Genomic DNA, 21,752 nt, shown 5'->3' on the forward strand with positions numbered 1-21,752 from the left:
ATTCGTACAGCAGAAAATAAAATTCACCCCGTCGACTTGATGGACACCCCAGCGTTGCGTGTTGCGCCCTCCCTCTCTTGGGGTGCAGTACTACGATGCCGCTGGGGTCACTCAAACCCCCAGAACTGAGCCTCTACTCTAGTCAATCCTCTTTGACGGAGAACACAACCGATGGATCGAATGAAAAATGAGTTCACGCGCAGAATTAGAATATATATATACCTTACTTCACTTTAATATGAAAAACCTAGCCTCAAATCCGAAAACTCTCCTTTTGAATCGTCTCTCTTTACGTTCGTAGTTGTCCATGGCATTGAATAATTCACGTAAATAAATAAAGAATGAAAATAACTAGATATAAAAAGGTGCACAAGTACCTGAGTTTCTACATGAATAATTATCAATTTAGGCCACCGTTTCAAGTACTAATTGATGGAACTTTCTGCTTTGCTGCCCTTCAGGTGAGGGAAGAAATCAATGAATTCACTATTCACAGACACTTTCGGATTCGAGATTAATTCTGTGCTAGAAGGAATCTATACTTTCCGAGACTTTATAATTATGAAATAATAATACTGAACATGATTAACCATTTATTATTCTGACACAATTTCAGGAAAAATTTAATATTCAAGATCAGCTGCCAAAATACTTCCAACAAGAGACAAAACTACTGACTACCCCATGTGTTATTATGGAAACCGAGAAACTGGGTCAGCGAACCCACGGAGCAATGTTAATAGTCAAAAAATTTCCAGTGCACAGGTGCAGTCATGAGAAGCACCCAACAACGGGTTCCAAGTGTCTCAGGTCTATGATAAAAAAGGGTAATCCATCCAGGTGAGTAAAGTTGAGCAGAACACTCAGGTGATTAAAATTGAGCAGAACATCCTCGAGTGATACTCGTGTATGTTGTTAAAGATACATAATAGCAACGCAGGATAGAGAGCTTCAGGAGAAGCTCCGTGAACTAGCAGGAACGCCTCTGCTCTACCTCCATGGAAAGGTGCCTACCCTGGACCCTCCCTCCCAGGCCAGCAAGGACAACGCTCAGAACAGGCTCGGTCAAGTCTTTCTCAAAGATTATCAGATGGATATCCTCAAAGAATTGAAGCAGACCTCGGGACTCCTCCCCCAGGATGAGACCAAAGTCAAGAAGAAAAAGAAAAAAGGCCCGAATCCCCTCAGCTGCAAGAAGAAGCAAAAAAAGTCCACTATCACCGTAAACTCAAAAGCATCTGGCAAAGTCCGGAAACGAAGAAAAACTAAAATTCCCTCACACGTCAAGAAAATCTTAAAGACAGAAACCAATAAAGAATGAATTTAATATATTTTTATCCAACCATTTGTCTTAATCATTTATTTCTCGTTATCTCAAATGTAATATGAAAATGAAATGAATTTTTGTGTATGAACAATTTATTTATAAGAAATCCAAATTCAACAAAGCCAATTCACAATTGGATATCGCCCTCGTGGAGTTCTATGAAGATCCCCTTTCTGTTTTCATTCGTTGAATAATCATTCGTTCAATTGTTTAACCGCATAAAGCAGGCGATAAACGCCTGAATACCGTGCAATGATTAATTCTCCATCATGAAAAGTAATTAATGTGAAGCAGCCGATTTACCCCTGCACTAGTCGAGTAACTGTCAGCCTCCGGGTGACAGCAAATACCATTTGAGATTTCAAGGTTAAATCTTCATCAGAAATGGTGAGAAAACTATTATCATTGTGGTAATTAAATTGGACAAAAGTCGATGGAGGGATATCGTTCATGATCTTTATTATTACGATGTACTCATATCGATTTAATCGCTTTCCATATTTGGAGGGGCTAGCCTTTTCCACCACCCACACATTTTATTACTCAATAATCCTATGAAACTGGAAATTCCACGAGAATTAAAGCAGTAGTGAATGACGATTCATTTCATTCCTTAGATTATTCACTATTGAATGAGTCTCATTCGTTATTACATTTTAATGTATTATACTAAACTCAATTGATTAGATTAACCGATGTATGGCTGGACTGTTTACGCACAATCATTGTCCAGGAATTAATCATTCATATTCACAATTCATCAGTCAAGCTCCGAGCCGAGAAACAATTTTTTCAACGCAGTGAGACAATTGGCTGAGAGTGAAATTCATTTGATAAAAGTTATCGAGAGCTCGAGGAAGGAGATTGACGAGACCATGCCTAACAAGAGCCTAAAGAGTAGCGAGGGGAAGAGGTCATCTAGACTCGCCAAAGTAAATCACTCATCCACAAGATTTTTCTCAAACAACAGGCAAAATGGCATCTGACAATTGATATTTATTTTAAAATTTAATGAAAATTGGAAGAAATGGGTGTTCTTTGTTTCCAGGTGAGGCCATCGCAGGCAATAATAGTAGCGAAACGTGAAGCAGCAAAGAAAAAGAATCAGGAAACTCCAGACTGCTGTTACGTTCGTGATATTTACCAAACCGCAATCGACTCGGGGAAGATGATTCGAGGATCAACAGGTGTTGTTTATGAGCGCTCGATGGCGGAGCATCGCTGTCTGTGGGACGAGAGCTACCCGGAGTGCCCAGAAAGGTTCACCAGAGTATTGGAGAGATGTGAAGAGCTGGGACTCATCGACAGGTGCAAATTTATCGAACCTAGGTTTGCGAGGATCGACGAGATTCTTCTGAAACACTCGGTGGAGCATGTGAATCTTCTCAAAGCGACTGATGGCTGTGAGAATATTGAACGATTGGAGAGCATGTCCTCTAAATACGATTCCATTTACATTCATCCGTCGACGTACAAATTATCCCTTCTCTCTGCTGGCTCGACAATGAATCTCGTTGAGAGTATTTGCCGTGGTGAAATACAAAATGGAATGGCAATAATAAGACCACCAGGTCACCATGCCATGAAATCAGAGTACTGTGGCTACTGCTTCTTCAACAATGTGGCAATAGCTTCGGAGAAAATGCTGTCAGAGGGTCTGGCGAAGAAAATCCTGATCGTCGATTGGGACGTGCACCATGGCCAGGCCACCCAGCAAATGTTCTACGACGATCCCAGGGTCGTTTACTTCTCTATCCACCGGTATCAAAATGGTGCATTCTGGCCTAATCTGAGGGAGTCGGACTACCACTACATCGGGGCAGGGGCTGGAATCGGGCACAATTTTAATATTCCTTTGAACAAAACTGGCATGACCAATGCTGATTATCTCGCTATATTCCAGCAGGTGCTATTGCCAATGGCGTATGAGTACCAGCCGGATCTCGTTATTATTTCAGCTGGTTACGACGCAGCACTGGGATGCCCCGAGGGTGAGATGGAGATCACTCCAGCATTTTACTCCCACCTGCTGGCTCCGCTATTGGGTCTGGCAACGGGAAAAGTAGCGGTGATTCTCGAGGGTGGCTACTGCCTCGAGTCCCTCTCGGAGTCAGCAGCTCTCACTCTGCGCGGCCTCCTGGGAGATCCCTGTCCCAATGTGTGTCCCCTGGTCCCTCCCTCTCACAGCATCACCACTACAATTCTCAACATTATTTACACTCACAAGCCCTTCTGGAGCTGCTACCAGTACCAGGACACCTACAACCTCACCTCGGCTCCAGGTAACGACGAGATCAGGCACTTACCCCAGGTGATTTACGAGGGGGACCAGTCGAAACCAGAATTTTACGAGACGAGAAACTGCTACCCAGTACAGAGTGAAATTCGCCTCAACGAAATTCACAACAGGCTTGTATCCCTGAGACAAACAACTATTCTAGCCAGAGCTCCTCACCGAGTCTGTCTGGTGTACGATCTGAGGATGCTAAAGCACTTGAATTACACCGAGGACAGCCACCCAGAGACTCCCAAGAGAATCTCCGAGATATTTCTCAAGCACGAAGAGTACGGCCTTCTGGAGAGATGCCACATTCTGGAGGGTCGAGCAGCCACCGAGGAGGAATTGGCTCTCGTCCACACGAGAGAGCATATCCTTGCGATTCAGAAGACAGCCGAATCAAAGCCCTCGGAACTGATGAAACAGGGACGTGATCTAGATTCTGTTTTCCTTCATAAGGAAACCTGGACGAGTGCCAGCATAGCAGCAGGCTCCCTCCTGCAAGTGGTGGATAGTGTTTTGAATGGGGAGAGTCAGTCAGGAGTTGCAGTGGTACGTCCCCCAGGTCATCATGCTGGAGAAGAGGGTGCATGTGGTTTCTGCATCTTCAATAATATCTCAGTGGCTGCTAAATACGCAACTGAGTTTCATGGATTGAAACGTGTGCTGATTGTCGACTGGGACATCCACCACGGCAACGGCACCCAATCAATCCTGGAGGAAGACCCGAAGATACTCTATATCTCAATCCATCGATACGACAACGGTGCATTCTTTCCAGCCTCGAAAGAGGCGAATTACGATGTGGTAGGATCTGGTAAGGGAAAAGGTTACACTGTCAACATCCCCTGGAATCGACGAAAAATGGGTGACGCCGAGTATCTAGCAGCTTTTCAACAGGTGGTCCTACCAATTGCCTATCAATTTAATCCAGAGCTTGTCCTGGTGTCGGCAGGATTTGACGCGTGCGTTGGGGACCCCTTGGGGCACTACACAGTCTCCCCAGAGGCCTTCGGTCTCTTCACCCACTGGCTCTCCCCTCTTGCCAATGGCCGTATCATCCTCGCTCTCGAAGGGGGTTACAACGTCAATTCCATCTCCTATGCCATGACTATGTGCACCAAAGCCCTCTTCAATGATCCTTTGCCTCCTCTGCGTTCAACCACTCCTCCCTGCTCAAGTGCAATTACTAGTATTAAGAATGTCCTCAAGACCCAGAGGCTCTACTGGCCGAATCTCGTTTTTCAAGTCGCTCTTCCCAAGGAGAACGTCATCCCTGAGGTCTCTACTCCTGGATTCGAGAGGAAAATAGCTGAGGAACAATTCAAGACTGAAAAAGATCAAATTCATGATTTAGGAGGAAAAATAGAAAAGATGGGCCTGGACAGTCCAAGAGGCTGCCCAAATGAATCTGGTAACTCTGAAAAAAAAAATACGAGAGAGCGTTCAACACCTGGAGGAAGTGGAGGAAGTGGAGGAAGTGGAGGAAGTGGAGGAAGTGGAGGAAGTGAAAGTTCTGATGAAAATCGAAATGCTGCAGTTGGAGGCAGTCACCCCACACTCCAGGAGTACCTCGCAGATAACATGGAGGCCCTGAACGAGAAACAGATGTTCGCAGTTATTCCTCTGGGAGATTGTCCGCACCTAGAGCTCGTCCAAGAGGTGTCCCCCACGGGTATAGACATCGGAAGCGCGTGCTTGGAGTGTCATAGCACTGAGGAGAATTGGCTCTGTCTCATCTGTTACTCGACACACTGTGCTAGGAGTGTCAACCAGCATGCTGTACTCCATGGAGAGGTCGCTGAGCATCCCCTCGCTTTGAGTTTCACCGATCTCTCTGTCTGGTGTTACGGGTGTGAGAGTTATGTGGACAATCCTAGACTCTATCCCGTCAGAAACAGAGTTCATCAAGCCAAGTTCGGTGAGAAGTTGCCCTGGACTTATGATCAGTTAAGCCTGGCTTGAGGAGACTTTTTTTTATTATGGGATATATTTGTGAGATGACGTAAAGGGAGTATTGCACTACATTGTAATATTATAAATGTTATTCTACTGAATGATTCCCCGCAGTATAACGTTTGTATAAAATTCATTTGTTTTATGAGAATTTCACGTATTTTAAATTGAATAATCTTCAGGGATACTTTAAAACTGTAGTATAATATAAATGTAATTTTATACGTCCCCCTTTTTCATTGAAAGGACTAGATTATCATTCTACTGAATGGGTCATTCCCCCAGAGTGACTATGCAATTCAAATAATTTGGAAAAAAAAAGTTGATTTTGAATGAACGAGAAAATAATTTTTCAACAAATAAAACATGTCGGTAATATAAAAAGCATTGAATTAATTTTCCTACGAGATATATCCAACATTATCAGGCACTTCAATTCTCAACAGTAACAATCCAAAGTTCTGGAGCAGGTTCACCAAGTCGCTAGAGAAATTCGTTGTCAAGTGATTGAGACAGAGACTGAGGCTCTCGACGAGAAAGCAGTCGAAGTGAACGGAAAATCTAGGTAAATTCTCGGTGGAGACGTGAGGATAAAATACACCGGTGGTCTGATAGCTCAGATCTCTGGTACCATTGATGAGGATGTGCTCGATAAATTGTGGGAAAAGATTGACAGGCATCGCGTAGTAGAGTCTGTAGGGGATCTTTTGATTGCGATGTTTTTTCTCGCAGTCGGTGAGTGTCCTCCTGATGTCGGCGTATACCTCTGGGAGGTCCTTACTACCCTCTTCGTACAGGAAGAAATCCTGTTTGAGTTGGTATCTGTGTTTGGTGCTGCTGGTGTAGATTTTTTTGGTATTCTTCAGCTGGAGGAAAGCAGTGGGCAACGAGTATGTGTAAGAGGTGAAGAGGTGAATGTGGGTGAGCTCTGGTTTTGCTTTGAGCTCATGGGAAAAATGACTAGCTAAGGGCAGAACTCCTCCCTGATGCAGGAAACCGTAGAATATCGTCAGGGCAATGTTGAAGATCCACCAAATTACTTGCCATTTGATCCTGGAAGGTTCTCTCCTGGTGATGGAAGGGTCCACGACTGTTCTTAGGCTCCCCTCATTCCCGAAAAATCCTCCGTTGAGGAATACCAGGGGAAGAAGCACTGGAATGATGAAACGAGGCTCTTGATGAGGGAAGATCGAGAGCAGGGCGATGGGAATTATGAAGCAAGCTGTCATCAGACTCTCGATGCTCTGGATCCTTGGGAGCTGCAGCCAGTGACGGTTCGAAATCCTTGGAAATAAAAATTTATTCATTGATATGTATATTTTGTTGTATTCCATTTGAGGAAAATAATCTCAAATGAATATCTTTAAAAAATTGATAAAAGTGTAATAGTCACATGTTAATAATTTTCAAGAAGGAGATTAATCCGACGACCCCAAGGACATTGAACAGTAGTGGAACATTCACCAGAAAATGCTGGTACCTCCCGTGAATGCCATGTTGAGCGAGATTTTCATTGACAGAGTTGTACCTGAGAAAGTTCAAAGGCGTGACAACGAAATTATTCATGCCAATTTCAAATTTCATAATTTCACTGAGGGTGAGGTACCCAAAGTAGAAGCTGTCAGTGATGATGATAGCGGCGGCAGTGGGTATACCACAGATTATGAATGTAATTATCCTGACGTGAAAGTCCCAGAAGCCAACGCTCCTGGAGCCGAGGCCTCGCTGGAGCCAGAAGGCAATGGGAGGAAATGCAAAGGCAACGAATGTTGGACGATTGAAGATACCAAGGACTGTGACAGTGGCCAAGACTAAACAATGGTTGAGAGAATGAGAGGGCAGTGATGCCCTCAATTTGTAGTATTTTACTCTCTCAACGATCGTTGGGGCCTTTTCGTAGCGCTCGCTCCAGTGATCACTTTGGAGAACGATTTTCTCGGAGCACGCCATGCATCGTGAGACGTAGTAAATGAGAATGGAGTTGAGGAGGAGCTCCATGGTGTTGGAGAAGGTGCGAGTGGCGTAGGTCAGCATAACGAAGGAGCTCGCGAAGATGACGAGCCGAAAGCGATAATTTCGTCTGTAGATACAGCATATTTTGTAGATGGAGTAGTCGTTGAGGAAGGACAGGGCACAAGCAAAGAGCCTGGGGAGCACCACCAGGAGGTAGGGACTTTTCAGGTGAATCTGAAGGTAGTACGAGGAATAGGGAGAGAGGATGTTGAGGATGGTGTAGGGCAGGCCTACGATAACCTGGGGGATCAGGGTAGAACGGATGGGAAAGCTCGCGTTGAACTCCCAGGGCCGGTGTACCTCGATGTCGAAGCGGTCTCCTAGAAACATTCTCATCAGAAGCTCTATGCTATTTTACTTTACTTTCTTATTAACAACTGAATTGGAATTTACAGAAATTTGATGGTTAGATATTTATAATTGAATTATTCCAACTCACCGGCAATTACCTCGACAGATTGAAAGAACTCATCGGGGTGAATGTAGCCCGTTTGGGGCACAAGGGTGAGGACAACCCTCAGTCCAGCTAAGATCCAGTACAGAATGCCCTTCATATACCAATAATTTCCAAATACCCCAAGTCCACCCTCATTAGACTTCATGTTCGCGGTTTAGCAACATCATTCTAATCAAGATAAGTTCCTCCAGTGTCTCGCTCTGTCACGATTTCACCCTCAACTTTTCGTGTCCCTCATCTAAAATTCACTCAATTTCTTCATTCATTGTGGCAATTCCATTGATTTTGTCTACAATAGCCGAACTGAACAGCACTAATTAAGATTATTATGAATTTTTACTTAATGCATAATATGTATATACATATATATATATATATATATATATATATATATATATAGGCAAGAGTGGGGTAAAATGGACACCAGCTTTAACTATAATTAATATAATGATGAAATACCCACAGAGCAATTTTGAGAAATTTTGCGTTGAGGTGGCGCCACAATGTATTAGATTGAAAATTGTTCCGAAATTGACGCCACCAGTCGCGCACTCATTCAACCTCAGTAGGTAAATAAAAAGGTCTGTAAATATATAAAGATATAAAAAAAAAAAAAGAGAGAAAAAAAAGGAAATCAACGTTTCTTCGGTAGGGGGCCAGCTGGACGGGGCAGAAGGATAATTGTAGTTAGGATCCAATGTCATCAAATGGAGAGCGAGTGCATTGTTGCTTTGATTGAATAAATAATAGAACAATAATATTGATGGGTGGTGTTGCAGAGAGTGTGATCAATGTCTATAGCGAGCATCTACTCCGGGAAGTAGTATTTTTTTCATGTTGAATATATGTTACAATGGACTTGTGACAGTGGTGTGCAAATGGTGATTTTATAAAGAATGGCAGGGCGACGTTTAGTCTTAACAAACGCCGACTCCCTCGCTGGTGCTGCTACGCAAGATCCATTGAGGGAATTATTTGAGGCATGTAAGAATGGTGATTTGGCGAAAGTTAAGAAATTAGTCAATCCAAAGACTGTCAATGCACGGGATACGGCTGGACGTAAGTCAACCCCTCTGCATTTTGCAGCTGGTGAGTGGGAACATCGATCCCTTTATCTCGTATTTATTTTTTCACAAGCTTGTCCATTTGATGGGTTTCAATTCAATGGTTGTGAAATAAGATTTTGGAGGATGCAGGGCATTGCGAAGTGGGTGATTAGGCGTTAATTTGAGTTGCAGGGTATGGGAGGAGGGAGCTGGTCGAGTTCCTAATCTCAGCTGGTGCCTCCATTCAAGCTAGAGATGACGGTGGCCTCCATCCTCTTCATAATGCTTGCTCCTTTGGCCATTCGGATGTTGTTAGACTGCTCCTAGAAGCTGGGGCTAATCCCAACACTAGGGATAATTGGAATTATACGCCACTGCACGAGGCCGCTATTAAGGTACCTTTTCTTAATTAATTGAAAGAAGGAATGTGCTGCAAATCGATCGTCTTTGAGGAAATTTTCCAGATTACAGAGAGCACTCATTAAAAAGGAAACCAAAAAAAATAAATTAAATATCTCCATAAATAGTAATGATATAATAAGAGAAAGAGAAAATTGTAAGCTGGAGATGAATCGGCAATTTGAGTGATCGTTTCACCACCCTTACAGGAAACCGAATGAAAAATCTTTCACCTGTCACCTGTGACTGTCGGCCGGAGGAGGTGAAGAATAGGAATATATAATTATGAGGAAAAATAATAAATGACGCTCTTGAATTTCCCTGCCCTATCTATTGCTGTCGACAAAAATCGATTTCACCAATAATGGTTTTTTTAATTTCCATAAAATTCCATTTTTTTTTTCTACAAAATTTAGAGAGAGATGAGCAAGATAATATGGAATATATTTCGAGAGTTTGAACTTGACTTGATATGAATGTCCATCTTCCATTTACATAGAATTCTGAAAACAATAATTATTATTTTTGATACATAGTTGGTCTCCTGATACGGACCAGCAAAATTTGCGAGACGCATTGTTATTACCGCTGAAAGTGGAAATGAGAGGGGTTTAATCCAAAATTCCACAAAGGAAACTTATCAGAGCTGCACGTAAATTTTGACTACCCAGTACAGGTGACTTTAATGTTATCTTTTATTTCACCAGGGTAAAGTAGATGTGTGCATCGCGCTTCTGCAGCACGGCGCAGATCCAAATATTCGTAATACGGAAGGAAAAACCGCTCTCGAACTAGCGGACCCAGCAACAAAGCCAGTATTAACGGGGGAGTACCGGAAAGACGAGTTGCTGGAGGCGGCCCGCTCAGGAAACGAGGAAAAACTTTTGCAGCTTCTCAACCCCCTTAACGTGAATTGCCATGCTAGCGACGGGCGTCGGTCCACCCCTCTGCATCTCGCCGCGGGTTACAATCGAGCTCGAGTCGTTCAAATACTTCTGCAAAATGGTGCAGATGTCCATGCGAAAGACAAAGGAGGTTTAGTTCCTCTCCACAATGCGTGTTCCTATGGACATTTCGAGGTAACCGAAGCACTCCTAAAACATGGAGCAGCGGTGAACGCGAGTGATCTCTGGGCCTTCACTCCGTTACACGAAGGTGCAAGTAAATCACGTGCCGAGGTATGCTCGCTACTTCTCTCTGAAGGCGCCGATCCAACACAACTGAACTGCCACAGCAAATCCGCAATCGACGTAGCCCCAACTCTAGAACTCCAAGAACGCTTAGCCTATGAATACAAAGGTCACTGTCTCTTAGATGCATGCAGACAAGCTGATCCAACAAAGCTCAAAAAATATTTATCTGCTGATGTCGTCAATTTTAAACATCCTTATGCAGGCGATACGCCTCTGCACTGCGCTGTCGGTTCTCCTTATCCCAAACGAAAACAGGTAATTGAGGCTTTAATTCGTAAAAATGCATCGTTGAATGAAAAAAATAAAGACTTCCTCACTCCACTCCATATAGCTACAGACCATTCATACTACGATGCTATGGATGTCCTCCTAAGGCATAATGCTCGAGTGAATGCATTGGATGGACTGGGACAAACAGCATTACATCGGTGCGCGAGGGATGATAACATTCAGGCTGTTAGAATTTTATTATCTTACAGCGTGGACCCAACAATTGTTTCTTTACAGGGTTACACGGCAAGTCAAGTGGCTACTGAAAATGTTTTGAAGATATTACAAAATCCACCTAGTTGTACAGAGGATGTTGAAGTACAGTTGCTTGAGGCCAGTAAATCTGGAGATTTAACTGCAGTGGAGAGAATTCTTCAAGCAAATCCTCATGCGGTTAATTGCCGAGATTTGGATGGAAGACACTCAACTCCGCTTCACTTTGCAGCGGGTTACAACCGGGTGCCTGTAGTCGAATATCTTTTAGCCAATGGCGCCGATGTTCATGCTAAAGATAAAGGTGGACTGGTTCCTCTACACAATGCCTGCTCTTACGGACATTACGAAGTCACGGAATTGTTAGTTAAACATGGAGCTTCGGTAAATGTCGCTGACCTCTGGAAGTTCACTCCATTGCATGAGGCTGCAGCTAAGGGTAAATGCGAAATTGTTAGACTATTGTTGAGACATGGCGCTGATGCTACAAAGAAGAACAGAGATGGTGCGACTTCATTAGATCTTGTCAGAGAAGGGGATCAAGATGTTGCAGATTTATTGCGAGGAAACAGCGCTCTCCTGGACGCTGCCAAAAAAGGAAATTTGGCTAGAGTCCAGAGATTAGTAACTCAGGACAACATAAACTGTCGGGATGCTCAGGGTAGAAACAGCACTCCACTTCATTTAGCTGCGGGTTACAATAATCTTGAAGTGGCTGAATTCCTTTTGGAGCGCGGGGCTGACGTAAATTCTCAAGATAAAGGCGGATTAATTCCACTCCACAATGCTTCAAGCTATGGACATTTGGACATTGCTGCTTTATTGATTAAATATAGTACCGTGGTAAATGCTACCGATAAATGGGGCTTCACACCTCTTCACGAAGCTGCTCAGAAGGGCAGGACTCAGCTGTGTGCACTGCTGTTGGCTCATGGGGCAGATCCCTTCTTGAAGAATCAGGAGGGACAGAGCCCAGTCGATCTAGCCAGTGCTGATGATGTCAGATGCCTTCTACAGGATGCAATGGCTTCTCAACAGCTTGTGTCTTCAATTCCAACAGCTTCTGGAGGTAATGCAAATGGAAATATATCTGGTGGAAAGAGACCTCCGAGTATTATATCGGTTCCTGTTGTTCCACCACCTACTTTAACCCAAGAAACAGTAATCATGCCCTCAGGCGCACAAATGCTACTTTGTGTACCTGTGGCCAGGCCCACCACTTGTCTCAGTCCCATGCCATCCATAGAGAATGGTCAGGAAAAAGAGAAAGATGCCTCCGAAGACAGAGGTTGTGCAGCTGTCACTACAGTCGCTGGATTCTTGGCAAGCTTGGGACTGGAACATCTGCTAGAGCTCTTTGAGAAGGAACACATTACGCTGGATATCTTGGCTGAAATGGGGCACGACGATCTGAAACAGGTTGGAGTCTCAGCTTATGGATATAGGCATAAGTTGATCAAAGGTATGGATAAGCTATTGAGCTCGGCGGTAGGCTCAATGTGGCAACCCGCTGTCAATCCTGGAACACTATTGGTGGATTTGTTGGCTGATGATAAGGAGTACCTAGCTGTGGAGGAAGAGATGCAGAGTACTATCAGAGAACACAGAGATAATGGCCATTCAGGAGGTATCTTTGGGCGGTACAACATTGTTAGGATACAAAAAGTGCAGAATCGGAAATTGTGGGAGCGGTATGCTCACCGTCGACAGGAAGTAGCAGAAGAGATGATAGCTGCAGGCCCTTCATCACCTAGCACAGTATCTAGACCTATCTCGACCTCAACATCGCCACAAGCTAACGAACGAATGCTTTTTCATGGATCCTCATTTATAAATGCAATTGTTCAAAAGGGTTTTGATGAGAGACACGCTTACATCGGCGGTATGTTTGGAGCTGGAATTTACTTCGCTGAACACAGCAGTAAGAGTAATCAGTATGTCTACGGAATTTGCGGGGGAACGGGCTGTCCTGCTCACAAGGATCGCAGCTGTTACATCTGTCACCGGCATTTGCTGTTATGCCGAGTGACTCTTGGCAAGTCATTCTTGCAGTTTTCCGCTATGAAAATGGCGCATGCACCGCCAGGTCATCACAGTGTCATGGGCAGACCGTCTCAGGGGGGACTAGTATTTCCAGAATATGTGGTTTATCGTGGAGAGCAAGCTTATCCTGAGTATCTAATAACTTATCAAATCGTGAGGCCGCAGCAGGAGCCGGGGAGTAATACTGAGGGAGTTCAGGAGCGGTGATTGAAAGAGGTTGGCCCGGCCGCAAAACTACGACGATTGTGTTGCTGCCATAGGTCGAGGACCTGCAGTGCATTATCATGAATCATAGAGAAAAATGTATAGTTCAGTAACTGTGTAATGAAATAAGAAATCCAGTGTAAAAGCATTTGCCAATTGTGTTGCGAATATTTTTAAAATATGAAAGGTCTGTAGAAAAAATGGTAAACCATTTTTACGGAAGCCAAGCTTAAAATCTTAAAATAGAAAAAAGTCCATCTGATAGTATTTTCGGAAACCTATCATGTTTATGATGACGCCAAAACTTAGGCACACGGAATTTTGGCTTTGTCAAATTAAAAGAGTGTCTTTGTAAATGCAAGAAAGATTTGCGTTTCGGGAAGATATGTCTGGTCTATCTCAGAATTTTTTGTAGAGTCCGGTGTAAATATAATCTACGGCAAAAGTATGTAAATTCGTAGCGCTTGCCCATTTCATGTGTTCTTTTATTCTCAATTCCTTATTTTTTTCGCAATCCGGAAAAGTAGTCGATTATTTCGACATTTATCCTTGACTATAAAATTTTCGAACCTTTTCTGTCGAAGATTTCGATAATCGAACATTTTTCCTACTACCCTCGCATATTGCGTTATACCCCGACCAGGAATTCGAATGTATGAGAGATTAGTGTATGATAATTAATTCATTTGTATAAAAGAACAGAGAGACAAGACATGAATGGGGGATGAGGGCTCCCCTGACCGTGTAGACAACGAGTGGAGTTTGTTTAACGATGTGTGATTTTACTACCAGATAGTTGCATTTATTTCTAATTGCTTCCTTCCTTAAACTTCCAATATCCATTCTTTTTAAAACAAAATTCTTTAATTGTGACTATCAATGCAATCGCCATTGAATTTATGAAAAAAATTATTAAGATTGTTCTTTTGTGTTTTTACAAGTGATAAGTTACGTCCCAATTCTATGTCACGTAATATAATAAAAAGGAATTTTTACATGTAAAAACAGTATTCGTATGTAGAGTTGAATTAAACTTAGGAAGATTGATCCGAGTTTCATATTTGGTGCATAATTAAAGATTAAAATCAAGAAAAAAATAAAAATAATAATATTCTCCACGACAAAACAATTACAGCCATTACCATGATAAGTCAATTTAACGAGAGACTCTTATGCCAATCTAATAAACGTCTTATTTCTATTCATATTTTTTAATTAATGAAAATATGATCAAGAAGTAATCGAAACATCGAACATAGTGAAACTACGAAGTAGATCGTTCGAGAAGGGACGGAAAGCGTTTGAGTTCCTTTAGTAACTGACGATTAGCATCCTCGAGTGACGTAAGACGATCTCTGTAAGATAAATTTTCGGCCGTTAACATTGTTACCCTCCTCTCAAGCCCATCCATATACTCCTTTTTTTTTCTTCTCGATTCTTGTGCTGATATCTTATTTTTAATCTTCCTTCTGACCTTCTTCAATGATTTTTCTTCTTGCTTAGTAAGTGGTAATTTAGTAGGTACCGAATAGCCTTCGGCAATGAGAGTTCGTTTCTCTTCTTCGGTTAATATGAAACTTCCTGTTGAACTTTTCAGTTGACAAGAGATAAGAGATGTATGGACGGATTTTGTCGAAGGTTGAGCGTTTATAGAGAACCTAGAGCCTCGGAAATTGCCAAGATTTTGTGCGGGAGAAGTTTCAACGCCACGCCACTCGAGGATGCAAGAAGCTGCCCCTTCACTGTCTGAGCTGGTACTGCTTGGAGGTGTTGGCGGAAAACTCTGGCGATGCTTGCGATAATGCTCAGTCTTTATTGGATTCTGAGTATGCAGCTCCAATTCTGTCGCCTGTCATAAATCAACAAATTAATATTTAACATTTAATAAATATGATAGCGTGATGTATCTGACGCCCATTGGCACCAGATTATTAAATTGGTAATTTATTCTTATAAACGATTTCTACCAAATTTCTTATCCATTGTTTCTGTTGATGTATTTAATTTAAATTCAGTAATTCACAATCACAAACAAATTTCTCTAACAAATACTAACCTCATCATCCTCATCATCCTTCTCACTATCACTTGTACGCACTCCATATTTATCGTGTAATCTATGCGGCGATATCATCATAATTCTATTGTGATCATTGCTTAACTCAGATGCTACAGAAAAATCCGGTGGGCTCTTTGGTTTGGTGATATTTGGTTCGCTCTGTATTTCAATGTAAGCTGATTCCTCCCCCTTCATCACTGCTTCATTCAATGATACGAATGTACGTGTTGAAGGATTTGTAGGAGATTCTCCTGCAAGTTAACAAGACCTCGATTCGTGCTATACCTAAAGGGAATTTTGAGTTGGAATTTTTACCCTCAATTCTAGTGGCACGAGTGATTGCTTGATGCTCTTTGGAGATGATATCTTGGTATTTGTCATTATTGTCAATAATTACAGTTCCAAAATCGGGACTTTCTGTCAGAAGACTGTAACTATGGTCGAACTTTATTGGCCGGACTCCACCTAATGCTGCATCAGTCATCAACCTGTCTCGAAGAACTACACCCACAGATTTATAGCTCATATTTAGCATGTGACAGCATTCATCCTCTTTACTTATAGATGAAACGTCGTGACTGACAGCCTAAAATGTCATTTGAAACACTTATCTAATGAAAATAGAAGGTGAAATCGAGTGTATAAAAAAAAAAAAACCTGTTGCTTTATTGCTTATACAGGTGGTCTTCCAGATGCGGAAGACTCATCATGCCGGTATACTATAAGTTATAAAATTTATTGTGTGATATACTTAAGGCTCAAAATCATTCTGAGATGTATCAAAAAATTCATAGATCTATGACATTTTTGGGAAAAATATTCAATATATAAGTTATATGGTTTCCCATCTGCGTCCGTAGATCGATTCTCTGATGCTCGTTTTTCGTTACTAAATAATATTTGGATTTTAAAAGAACGAAAATGGTTTTTCATCTGAAATTCATGAACATACGGATGAGATTTATCCATAAAATTTACTCACCGATTCGACGAGATAAGACTCCCATAATTCTCGGAGATCACTTGTTCCTACGTCATACAATTCCATTGTGGTCAAACGAAAAAGTTATTAATGCACATGGGCAGTTAATGAGTTCATTCTTCCTGCAGTGCACATGAACAGTAATAATAATAGACTTTTCACATTGCGCTGGTCCTTTTCATTTTTATTTCTATTAAGAAGCGTTATCTTCAAAATTGAACGTTGTGTTTTTGGTGAATTTACAGTTCCATTTTTATTTGCAAGTGTTTTAATGCTTATGAAAATTTTATAGAAAAAATCGAACTTAGGTACGACACTAGCGGCGTGCACGTGGTTTGCCAACCGTACAGGTATGCAATGAATTCAACCAACCACCGTAAACCACCTGTTACCATTGAGTCGATCTTTTTCCATTCCATGGCCCTCTCTCTCCCTCTTTCTGGCTTTAGTCACTTGTGCTCAAAGATCTGCGTGCGCACATATTTAATAGTATTTTACTGAAGAACTAAAGAATAATAAGGATGTCCAAGGAACCGAAAATTGTAATAATTGGTGCCGGTGCTGCAGGAATTTCCGCTGCTTGTCGACTTTTTGAAGGGGGTCTCAGAGATATAGTAATATTAGAAGCGAAGGATCGAATTGGAGGCAGAATATTCACTACTGATTTTGGTAAACTATATAATTCATGTAGACTTTTGTTTTTCTGATTTTATATCTTAAACTGCGGTGCAAAAAAAAAAGTGGTGGAAAGAGGAAAGAGGAATCCGATAAGCGGCCACTTACCTCCCCAGGGAAATAAAAGTACGAGGTTAGGGTGAGCCGAGCCCTCCCCCATGCTCCATGTTCCACAAAATCAGACATTTTTTTAGGCATCTCTACTTGATACAACATTGCACCAAAATTCCAAATAAAAAAACTGATTTACAGGAGATAACCCAGTCTCTCCACCCGGACTTTCAATTAAATATCATTGATTAAAATTCAATTGAATTTTCGATAGCATATGTATACGTGACTTTTTTTCATCCCTATGAATTTCCTATTGTTTTGTGGCCTACTTTCTTCTTTTTCTCATGTATCAGCTGATAATGTCGTTGATCTGGGGGCACAATGGGTTCACGGCGAGGTTGACAACATCGTGCATGACCTCGCGAAGGAACATAAACTCCTCGAATCTTCATATAACTTAAATGACACCAATAGACATGTATTCGTTGATGCCACGGGACAGCTGTTATCCCAAACGGAGTCCTCGAAGATCTGGGCTTTATACTACACCATCAGTAATGCTGAAGAAGAGGAGTTAACGCAGCATGAGGGTTCTCACGGAGATTTTTTCATACGTAGGTGAGTTGATGATTTTTCAAATGTTTTTCAACAGGATATTGTCAGCAAAATCGTTGATATCAGACATGCGAAACCAGGCTTGAAGCGTAGGATGCAGATCTGATTTTATCACTGTTGGAACTTGTACGTCAGGTACGAGGCATCTAAAAACCGAATAATCCATACTATTTCGAGATACAAGTGGCACGAAAGAAATTTTTCTGAATGGTGCTTAAAATAATTTCCTGCTCTCACCAGTATCATAACATTTTTTACGATATATCTTTAAAAAAATTATTTCCTAACGACTGTGACTACAGCCCTAACTTTTTCTCGACTGGTAACTCTCAAAATTATTAATTTTAATAATTTCAAATACCTGACTCTATAGTTGTAGCAGTTATTCTGTACGTACTCAAATCTCAGCAAAGAGTAAACGTAATTTAGGTACTTCGAGTCGAGAGAATTTTCTTCAGATCTATAGCAGAAGCTGTTGGCGTCAATAATCCGTTGAACGTAGCCTTTGGTCAGTATTGGAATGACGTAGTTGACCTGCTTAAAGCAATCATCAATGAACTCTTCGGCTTTGCAATATACAAGCTTAGCTTGCTCTTGGAGAGTTACAACACCGATCCTTGGTTTTTTCTCTCTGAACTTCCGACTGATATTTTGTGCATCTTCCTGTCCATCCGCTGTAAACGTCAACATCACAATAATTCCATAATTATTAATTTTACCCTCATCAGCTATGGGGTTAATCCTCCCAGAATTCATGTCCGTTGAATTGGATATTGAGGTCAACACTGAGGGAACATCTAGAACGAATTTGGGTCGCAAGATACCTGAAGAATTAAATAATCAGCGATAATCAGCAATTATTTTCGTAAATGCAAAATGTTCATTGTAATTTTTATTTCTTTACCTGTTGACTGAGAATTTATATTCAATTGCTTGATGAAAAGCATTAGAGGCTCACAAAGTCTGTCGATAATATCCAAACGATTCATTTTTATGAATGCATTTAATATTTTATCCATTGTTGCATCGGTAGACTGTACGAATATCCATAAGACATAATAAGCAGGATCTTGCAGACCTTTTAAATCATTTTTTATATAATGTAATTGAGCTTTGGTGAGACCGAGGTGGAGTCCCAATTCCTGCCACCCATTGTATGTTTTTCCCGCTGGCGTGTATCCCACCGAGCGACAAATTTTTTGAAGCATCGGGATTCCACTAGACCCAAATAAATATGCAGTATGAATTTTCGAACTTAATCGATTAATATTGAGAATGCTCAAGGGAATCGTTGGACTCAAAACTAGTGGAACCTTGGGAATACATTCAGGTCGAGAAAAGTCTGGAAGAGTGAAAAAGATGATTGATTTTGTTATATTTTGACAGTCGTATGTACTTTAATTTTTTTGCTTACCATCATCCTGAATATTTCTGCATAAATTATTCATAAAGAGTTTCAGACATTCGAAAAGTCTGTGAATAATGTCCCAACGTTCCATTTTCATCAATGCTTCCAATATTTTGTCCATCGTTGCATCAACAGATTGTACGAATGTCAGTAAAACGTAATAAGTCGGATCCTGCAGACCTTTAAAATCATATTCAATACATTGCATTTGCTCTCTGCTGAGACCCAGATGAGCACCAAAATGTTGCCATGTTGCCGAATAAGTTTTTCCTGTCGGTGTGGAACTGATGAGCAAGCACATTTTCTGTAATACTGGAATGCCTTCCTCCTCAAATAAATACGCTGCGTGAATCTTTCCACCCGATTTCTCTATTTCGACCACCGATAATTCCAGGCTTGGTGGCCCTGGAAGTTCCTGCCTTAAAATCTCCATATCAGGATCGTTTGTTCTAGAAAAAAAAATATTATTTTATATATATTCCAAGTCTCATGGAAGTCCTTTGTAATTTTACTTCTTATACGCCATTTCCAAGCAAAAATCACTAGAATTGTCAAGTTAGTCATGCCGAGTTCCCTCTCCAATGATAATCCCAAGGTCAACGTATGACGTACGGCGGAATTATCATTCGGGGAGATTCGCGCCGATTATAATTGTTTTAATGAACACTTCCATTGCATGTAAATAAATCATGTCCACTCCACCAACTCCTTCATTATTTTATTTAAAGAATTTCACGTTTTCTATAAAATATAATCTCCTGAAAAAATTCAAAAATTTTCTCATACGCAAGAGATAAGAGAGAAGAGGGTTCAAATTTCCCGATAATCATGGAAAAATCATGTATTTTTGAGAATTTATTTAAAAAATTCTAACACATTTTAAATTCTCTGGAATATTGCCGAATCATTTAAAGTTGTTGTAACTCAGAATTTTTTTTCGACATTTTTCGTTTAAATTTTCCAGATTCCATGACTATTGCACGAAGAATCGTTTCACAAGTTCCAAACGAGCCAGTGAAATTTTAGAATGGATGGGAAAGTTCGACAATAGCATACAGTGCAGTGACACCTGGTTTGACGTATCTTCGAGAGGATTAGCGGAATACAAGTGTTGTGATGGAGACTTGCTGCTGAATTGGAAGAACCGTGGATTCAAAACAGTCTTAAGTCTTCTCATGGTACGAAATGTCCTTCATTTCGATTGCATGAAAATTTTTAAAGCACTGGAAGGGATTTTATTCATTCATATCTTTTATTTCAGCATGAATATCCTAACGATTCTAACGCCATTCCTATTATGGAAAAGATAAGATTCTGTACGGAAGTTAAAACCATTGATTATCGAAACCCAGAAAATATTATCATTACAACAAATGTAGGAGAGGATTACCACGCAGATAACGTAATTTTTACAGCCTCACTGGGGGTTTTAAAACATCAACACGCCTCTCTCTTTACGCCTCCACTTAGTCTTTCAAAGGAGCTCGCCATTAATGGACTGAATATAGGGACCGTCAATAAAATATTTTTAGAATTTCCTCATCAATGGTGGCCAGAGAACATTGCTGATTTTGAGTTTCTCTGGACTGAAGACGAGAAGCGAAAATTTTTCGAGGATGCTACCAATAATGATCATTGGCTACTTGAAGTTTTTGGTTTTTTCACAGTTGATTACCAGCCTCGGATTCTCTGTGGTTGGGTCACAGGTCAGGCAGCAAGGGACATGGAAGTACTCCCAGACTCAGAAGTGAAAGAAAAACTTTATGGACTTCTGAAAAAATTCCTAAGCAAGGAATTTGACATTCCTGCTCCAGTTAATATTCTAAGATCAGGGTGGCACGGGGATAAACACTTTCGTGGTTCATACAGCTTCAGGAGTTTAACTTCCGAGCGCACAAACGTTTGGGCTAAAGATCTGTCTGTACCTATCCTCACAGGACCTAGTAAGCCCGTTAGTATACTGCACTACCATTGAATGATCTGCGATGAATTATTTCATCGGTGTGAGTGCAATTGAGAGGAATGCAGAAACGTTTGCGATGAAATGAGGATCACGCTTTTTTCATGATTGAGGAATCTGGTTAGGATTATTTAGATGATACATCTCTTTGTGTGTCCATACTTCATATTCAGCTAAACAGAATCATGGCAGAAAAGGTGTTTTCTTGGCTGAAATACCCCGGAACAACATTATTCTTACATGCTACATTCAATTAAAAAAAAAATAAATACATTATATTTTTGGTTTTAGGCCATCTTGTTCGCTGGTGAAGCTACGCATAGTCATTATTACTCGACTGTGCATGGTGCTGTGATGACAGGATTCCGGGAAGCCGATCGGTTGGTGGAATATTATGGGTCTTATTCTTGGAAAGGAGATGATTCTTCCAATGAATCCGAAGAAACTCCAGGAAAACAATAGCTCCATGGAGCATTATTTGTTTAAGGCTGTTGAAATTTTGATTCACGATATTCCATGAATTGGAAATTAAAGAAATCAAATTGATGTAACGAAATATTTTTATCTTGAATAAACGTCATGTTACATAAAAAAAAAAAA

General features: G+C 41.1%; 7 protein-coding genes across 14 annotated transcripts; 4 read left to right on the forward strand and 3 right to left on the reverse strand.

The window, feature by feature from the left end:
• Window positions 1–192: 192 nt before the first annotated feature.
• On the forward strand, window positions 193–1,343 carry LOC105271344 (rRNA-processing protein UTP23 homolog). Its single transcript, XM_011312837.1, has 3 exons — window positions 193–461; window positions 617–840; window positions 922–1,343. Exons 1-3 carry the CDS (start codon window positions 342–344, stop codon window positions 1,319–1,321), a joined length of 744 nt encoding a protein of 247 aa, XP_011311139.1. The 5' UTR covers window positions 193–341; the 3' UTR covers window positions 1,322–1,343.
• Window positions 1,344–1,465: 122 nt separating this feature from the next.
• HDAC6 (histone deacetylase 6) lies at window positions 1,466–5,595 on the forward strand. 4 transcript variants are annotated; one of them, XM_011312840.1, is made up of 3 exons: window positions 1,466–1,714; window positions 2,015–2,259; window positions 2,376–5,595. In XM_011312840.1, the coding sequence occupies exons 2-3, from the start codon at window positions 2,203–2,205 to the stop codon at window positions 5,568–5,570; spliced, it is 3,252 nt and encodes a 1,083-aa protein (XP_011311142.1). In that variant the 5' UTR covers window positions 1,466–1,714; window positions 2,015–2,202; the 3' UTR covers window positions 5,571–5,595. The 4 variants fall into 4 exon arrangements, with proteins under 4 accessions (XP_011311142.1, XP_011311143.1, XP_011311141.1 ...); XM_011312841.1 differs by having other exon boundaries at window positions 2,061–2,259; XM_011312839.1 differs by having other exon boundaries at window positions 2,092–2,259.
• Window positions 5,596–5,942: 347 nt separating this feature from the next.
• PIG-Z (phosphatidylinositol glycan anchor biosynthesis class Z) lies at window positions 5,943–8,394 on the reverse strand. The gene is made up of 3 exons (XM_011312838.1): window positions 8,014–8,394; window positions 6,955–7,894; window positions 5,943–6,845 (listed from the first exon to the last, which is right to left on the reverse strand). Exons 1-3 carry the CDS (start codon window positions 8,174–8,176, stop codon window positions 5,963–5,965), a joined length of 1,986 nt encoding a protein of 661 aa, XP_011311140.1. The 5' UTR covers window positions 8,177–8,394; the 3' UTR covers window positions 5,943–5,962.
• Window positions 8,395–8,651: 257 nt separating this feature from the next.
• Window positions 8,652–13,853, forward strand: Tnks (tankyrase). The gene is made up of 3 exons (XM_011312849.1): window positions 8,652–9,120; window positions 9,270–9,472; window positions 10,184–13,853. The coding sequence occupies exons 1-3, from the start codon at window positions 8,928–8,930 to the stop codon at window positions 13,400–13,402; spliced, it is 3,615 nt and encodes a 1,204-aa protein (XP_011311151.1). The 5' UTR covers window positions 8,652–8,927; the 3' UTR covers window positions 13,403–13,853.
• Window positions 13,854–14,484: 631 nt separating this feature from the next.
• On the reverse strand, window positions 14,485–16,914 carry LOC105271349 (cyclic AMP response element-binding protein A-like). Its single transcript, XM_011312848.1, has 5 exons — window positions 16,833–16,914; window positions 16,441–16,487; window positions 15,774–16,044; window positions 15,456–15,709; window positions 14,485–15,248 (listed from the first exon to the last, which is right to left on the reverse strand). The coding sequence occupies exons 1-5, from the start codon at window positions 16,852–16,854 to the stop codon at window positions 14,664–14,666; spliced, it is 1,179 nt and encodes a 392-aa protein (XP_011311150.1). The 5' UTR covers window positions 16,855–16,914; the 3' UTR covers window positions 14,485–14,663.
• Window positions 16,915–16,946: 32 nt separating this feature from the next.
• On the forward strand, window positions 16,947–21,717 carry LOC105271348 (spermine oxidase). Of its 5 annotated transcripts, none has more exons than XR_892644.1 (5): window positions 16,947–17,109; window positions 17,523–17,787; window positions 20,157–20,370; window positions 20,454–21,272; window positions 21,444–21,535. XR_892644.1 is itself a non-coding variant. In XM_011312845.1 (5 exons), exons 1-5 carry the CDS (start codon window positions 16,962–16,964, stop codon window positions 21,612–21,614), a joined length of 1,488 nt encoding a protein of 495 aa, XP_011311147.1. In that variant the 5' UTR covers window positions 16,947–16,961; the 3' UTR covers window positions 21,615–21,717. The 5 variants fall into 5 exon arrangements, 3 of the variants coding, with proteins under 3 accessions (XP_011311147.1, XP_011311149.1, XP_011311148.1); XR_892645.1 differs by having other exon boundaries at window positions 20,454–21,349; window positions 21,444–21,497; XM_011312845.1 differs by having other exon boundaries at window positions 20,454–21,143; window positions 21,444–21,717.
• On the reverse strand, window positions 17,715–19,812 carry LOC105271347 (uncharacterized). The gene is made up of 5 exons (XM_011312844.1): window positions 19,705–19,812; window positions 19,199–19,641; window positions 18,689–19,126; window positions 18,146–18,608; window positions 17,715–17,930 (listed from the first exon to the last, which is right to left on the reverse strand). The coding sequence occupies exons 1-5, from the start codon at window positions 19,716–19,718 to the stop codon at window positions 17,804–17,806; spliced, it is 1,485 nt and encodes a 494-aa protein (XP_011311146.1). The 5' UTR covers window positions 19,719–19,812; the 3' UTR covers window positions 17,715–17,803.
• Window positions 21,718–21,752: the final 35 nt, after the last annotated feature.

The sequence above is a fragment of the Fopius arisanus genome, unplaced genomic scaffold (assembly GCF_000806365.1).
Source record: "Fopius arisanus strain USDA-PBARC FA_bdor unplaced genomic scaffold, ASM80636v1 scaffold00108, whole genome shotgun sequence".
Taxonomy (NCBI): domain Eukaryota; kingdom Metazoa; phylum Arthropoda; class Insecta; order Hymenoptera; family Braconidae; genus Fopius; species Fopius arisanus.

Bases quoted from the DNA above. Each gene is read 5' to 3' on its own strand.
- LOC105271344 (XM_011312837.1), top strand. From the start codon at position 342: ATGAAAATAACTAGATATAAAAAGGTGCACAAGTACCTGAGTTTCTAC. The intron at 462-616 runs GTGAGGGAAGAA...ACACAATTTCAG, and splicing joins TCTGCTTTGCTGCCCTTCAG to GAAAAATTTAATATTCAAGA. The intron at 841-921 runs GTGAGTAAAGTT...ATGTTGTTAAAG, and splicing joins AAAAAGGGTAATCCATCCAG to ATACATAATAGCAACGCAGG.
- HDAC6 (XM_011312839.1), top strand. The intron at 2,260-2,375 runs GTAAATCACTCA...CTTTGTTTCCAG, and splicing joins GGTCATCTAGACTCGCCAAA to GTGAGGCCATCGCAGGCAAT.
- PIG-Z (XM_011312838.1), bottom strand. From the start codon at position 8,176: ATGAAGTCTAATGAGGGTGGACTTGGGGTATTTGGAAATTATTGGTAT. The intron at 7,895-8,013 runs GTGAGTTGGAAT...GAATGTTTCTAG, and splicing joins ATCTGTCGAGGTAATTGCCG to GAGACCGCTTCGACATCGAG. The intron at 6,846-6,954 runs GTGACTATTACA...TTTATTTCCAAG, and splicing joins TTCTTGAAAATTATTAACAT to GATTTCGAACCGTCACTGGC.
- Tnks (XM_011312849.1), top strand. From the start codon at position 8,928: ATGGCAGGGCGACGTTTAGTCTTAACAAACGCCGACTCCCTCGCTGGT. The intron at 9,121-9,269 runs GTGAGTGGGAAC...TTTGAGTTGCAG, and splicing joins CCCTCTGCATTTTGCAGCTG to GGTATGGGAGGAGGGAGCTG. The intron at 9,473-10,183 runs GTACCTTTTCTT...TTATTTCACCAG, and splicing joins TGCACGAGGCCGCTATTAAG to GGTAAAGTAGATGTGTGCAT.
- LOC105271349 (XM_011312848.1), bottom strand. From the start codon at position 16,854: ATGGAAAAAGATCGACTCAATG. The intron at 16,488-16,832 runs GTAACAGGTGGT...TGTATGACGTAG, and splicing joins GGAAAAAGATCGACTCAATG to GAACAAGTGATCTCCGAGAA. The intron at 15,249-15,455 runs GTTAGTATTTGT...GATTTATGACAG, and splicing joins AGGATGATGAGGATGATGAG to GCGACAGAATTGGAGCTGCA.
- LOC105271348 (XM_011312845.1), top strand. From the start codon at position 16,962: ATGTCCAAGGAACCGAAAATTGTAATAATTGGTGCCGGTGCTGCAGGA. The intron at 17,110-17,522 runs GTAAACTATATA...CTCATGTATCAG, and splicing joins AATATTCACTACTGATTTTG to CTGATAATGTCGTTGATCTG. The intron at 20,371-20,453 runs GTACGAAATGTC...CTTTTATTTCAG, and splicing joins CAGTCTTAAGTCTTCTCATG to CATGAATATCCTAACGATTC.
- LOC105271347 (XM_011312844.1), bottom strand. The intron at 19,127-19,198 runs GTAAGCAAAAAA...TCACTCTTCCAG, and splicing joins CAGAAATATTCAGGATGATG to ACTTTTCTCGACCTGAATGT. The intron at 18,609-18,688 runs GTAAAGAAATAA...TTAATTCTTCAG, and splicing joins TATAAATTCTCAGTCAACAG to GTATCTTGCGACCCAAATTC.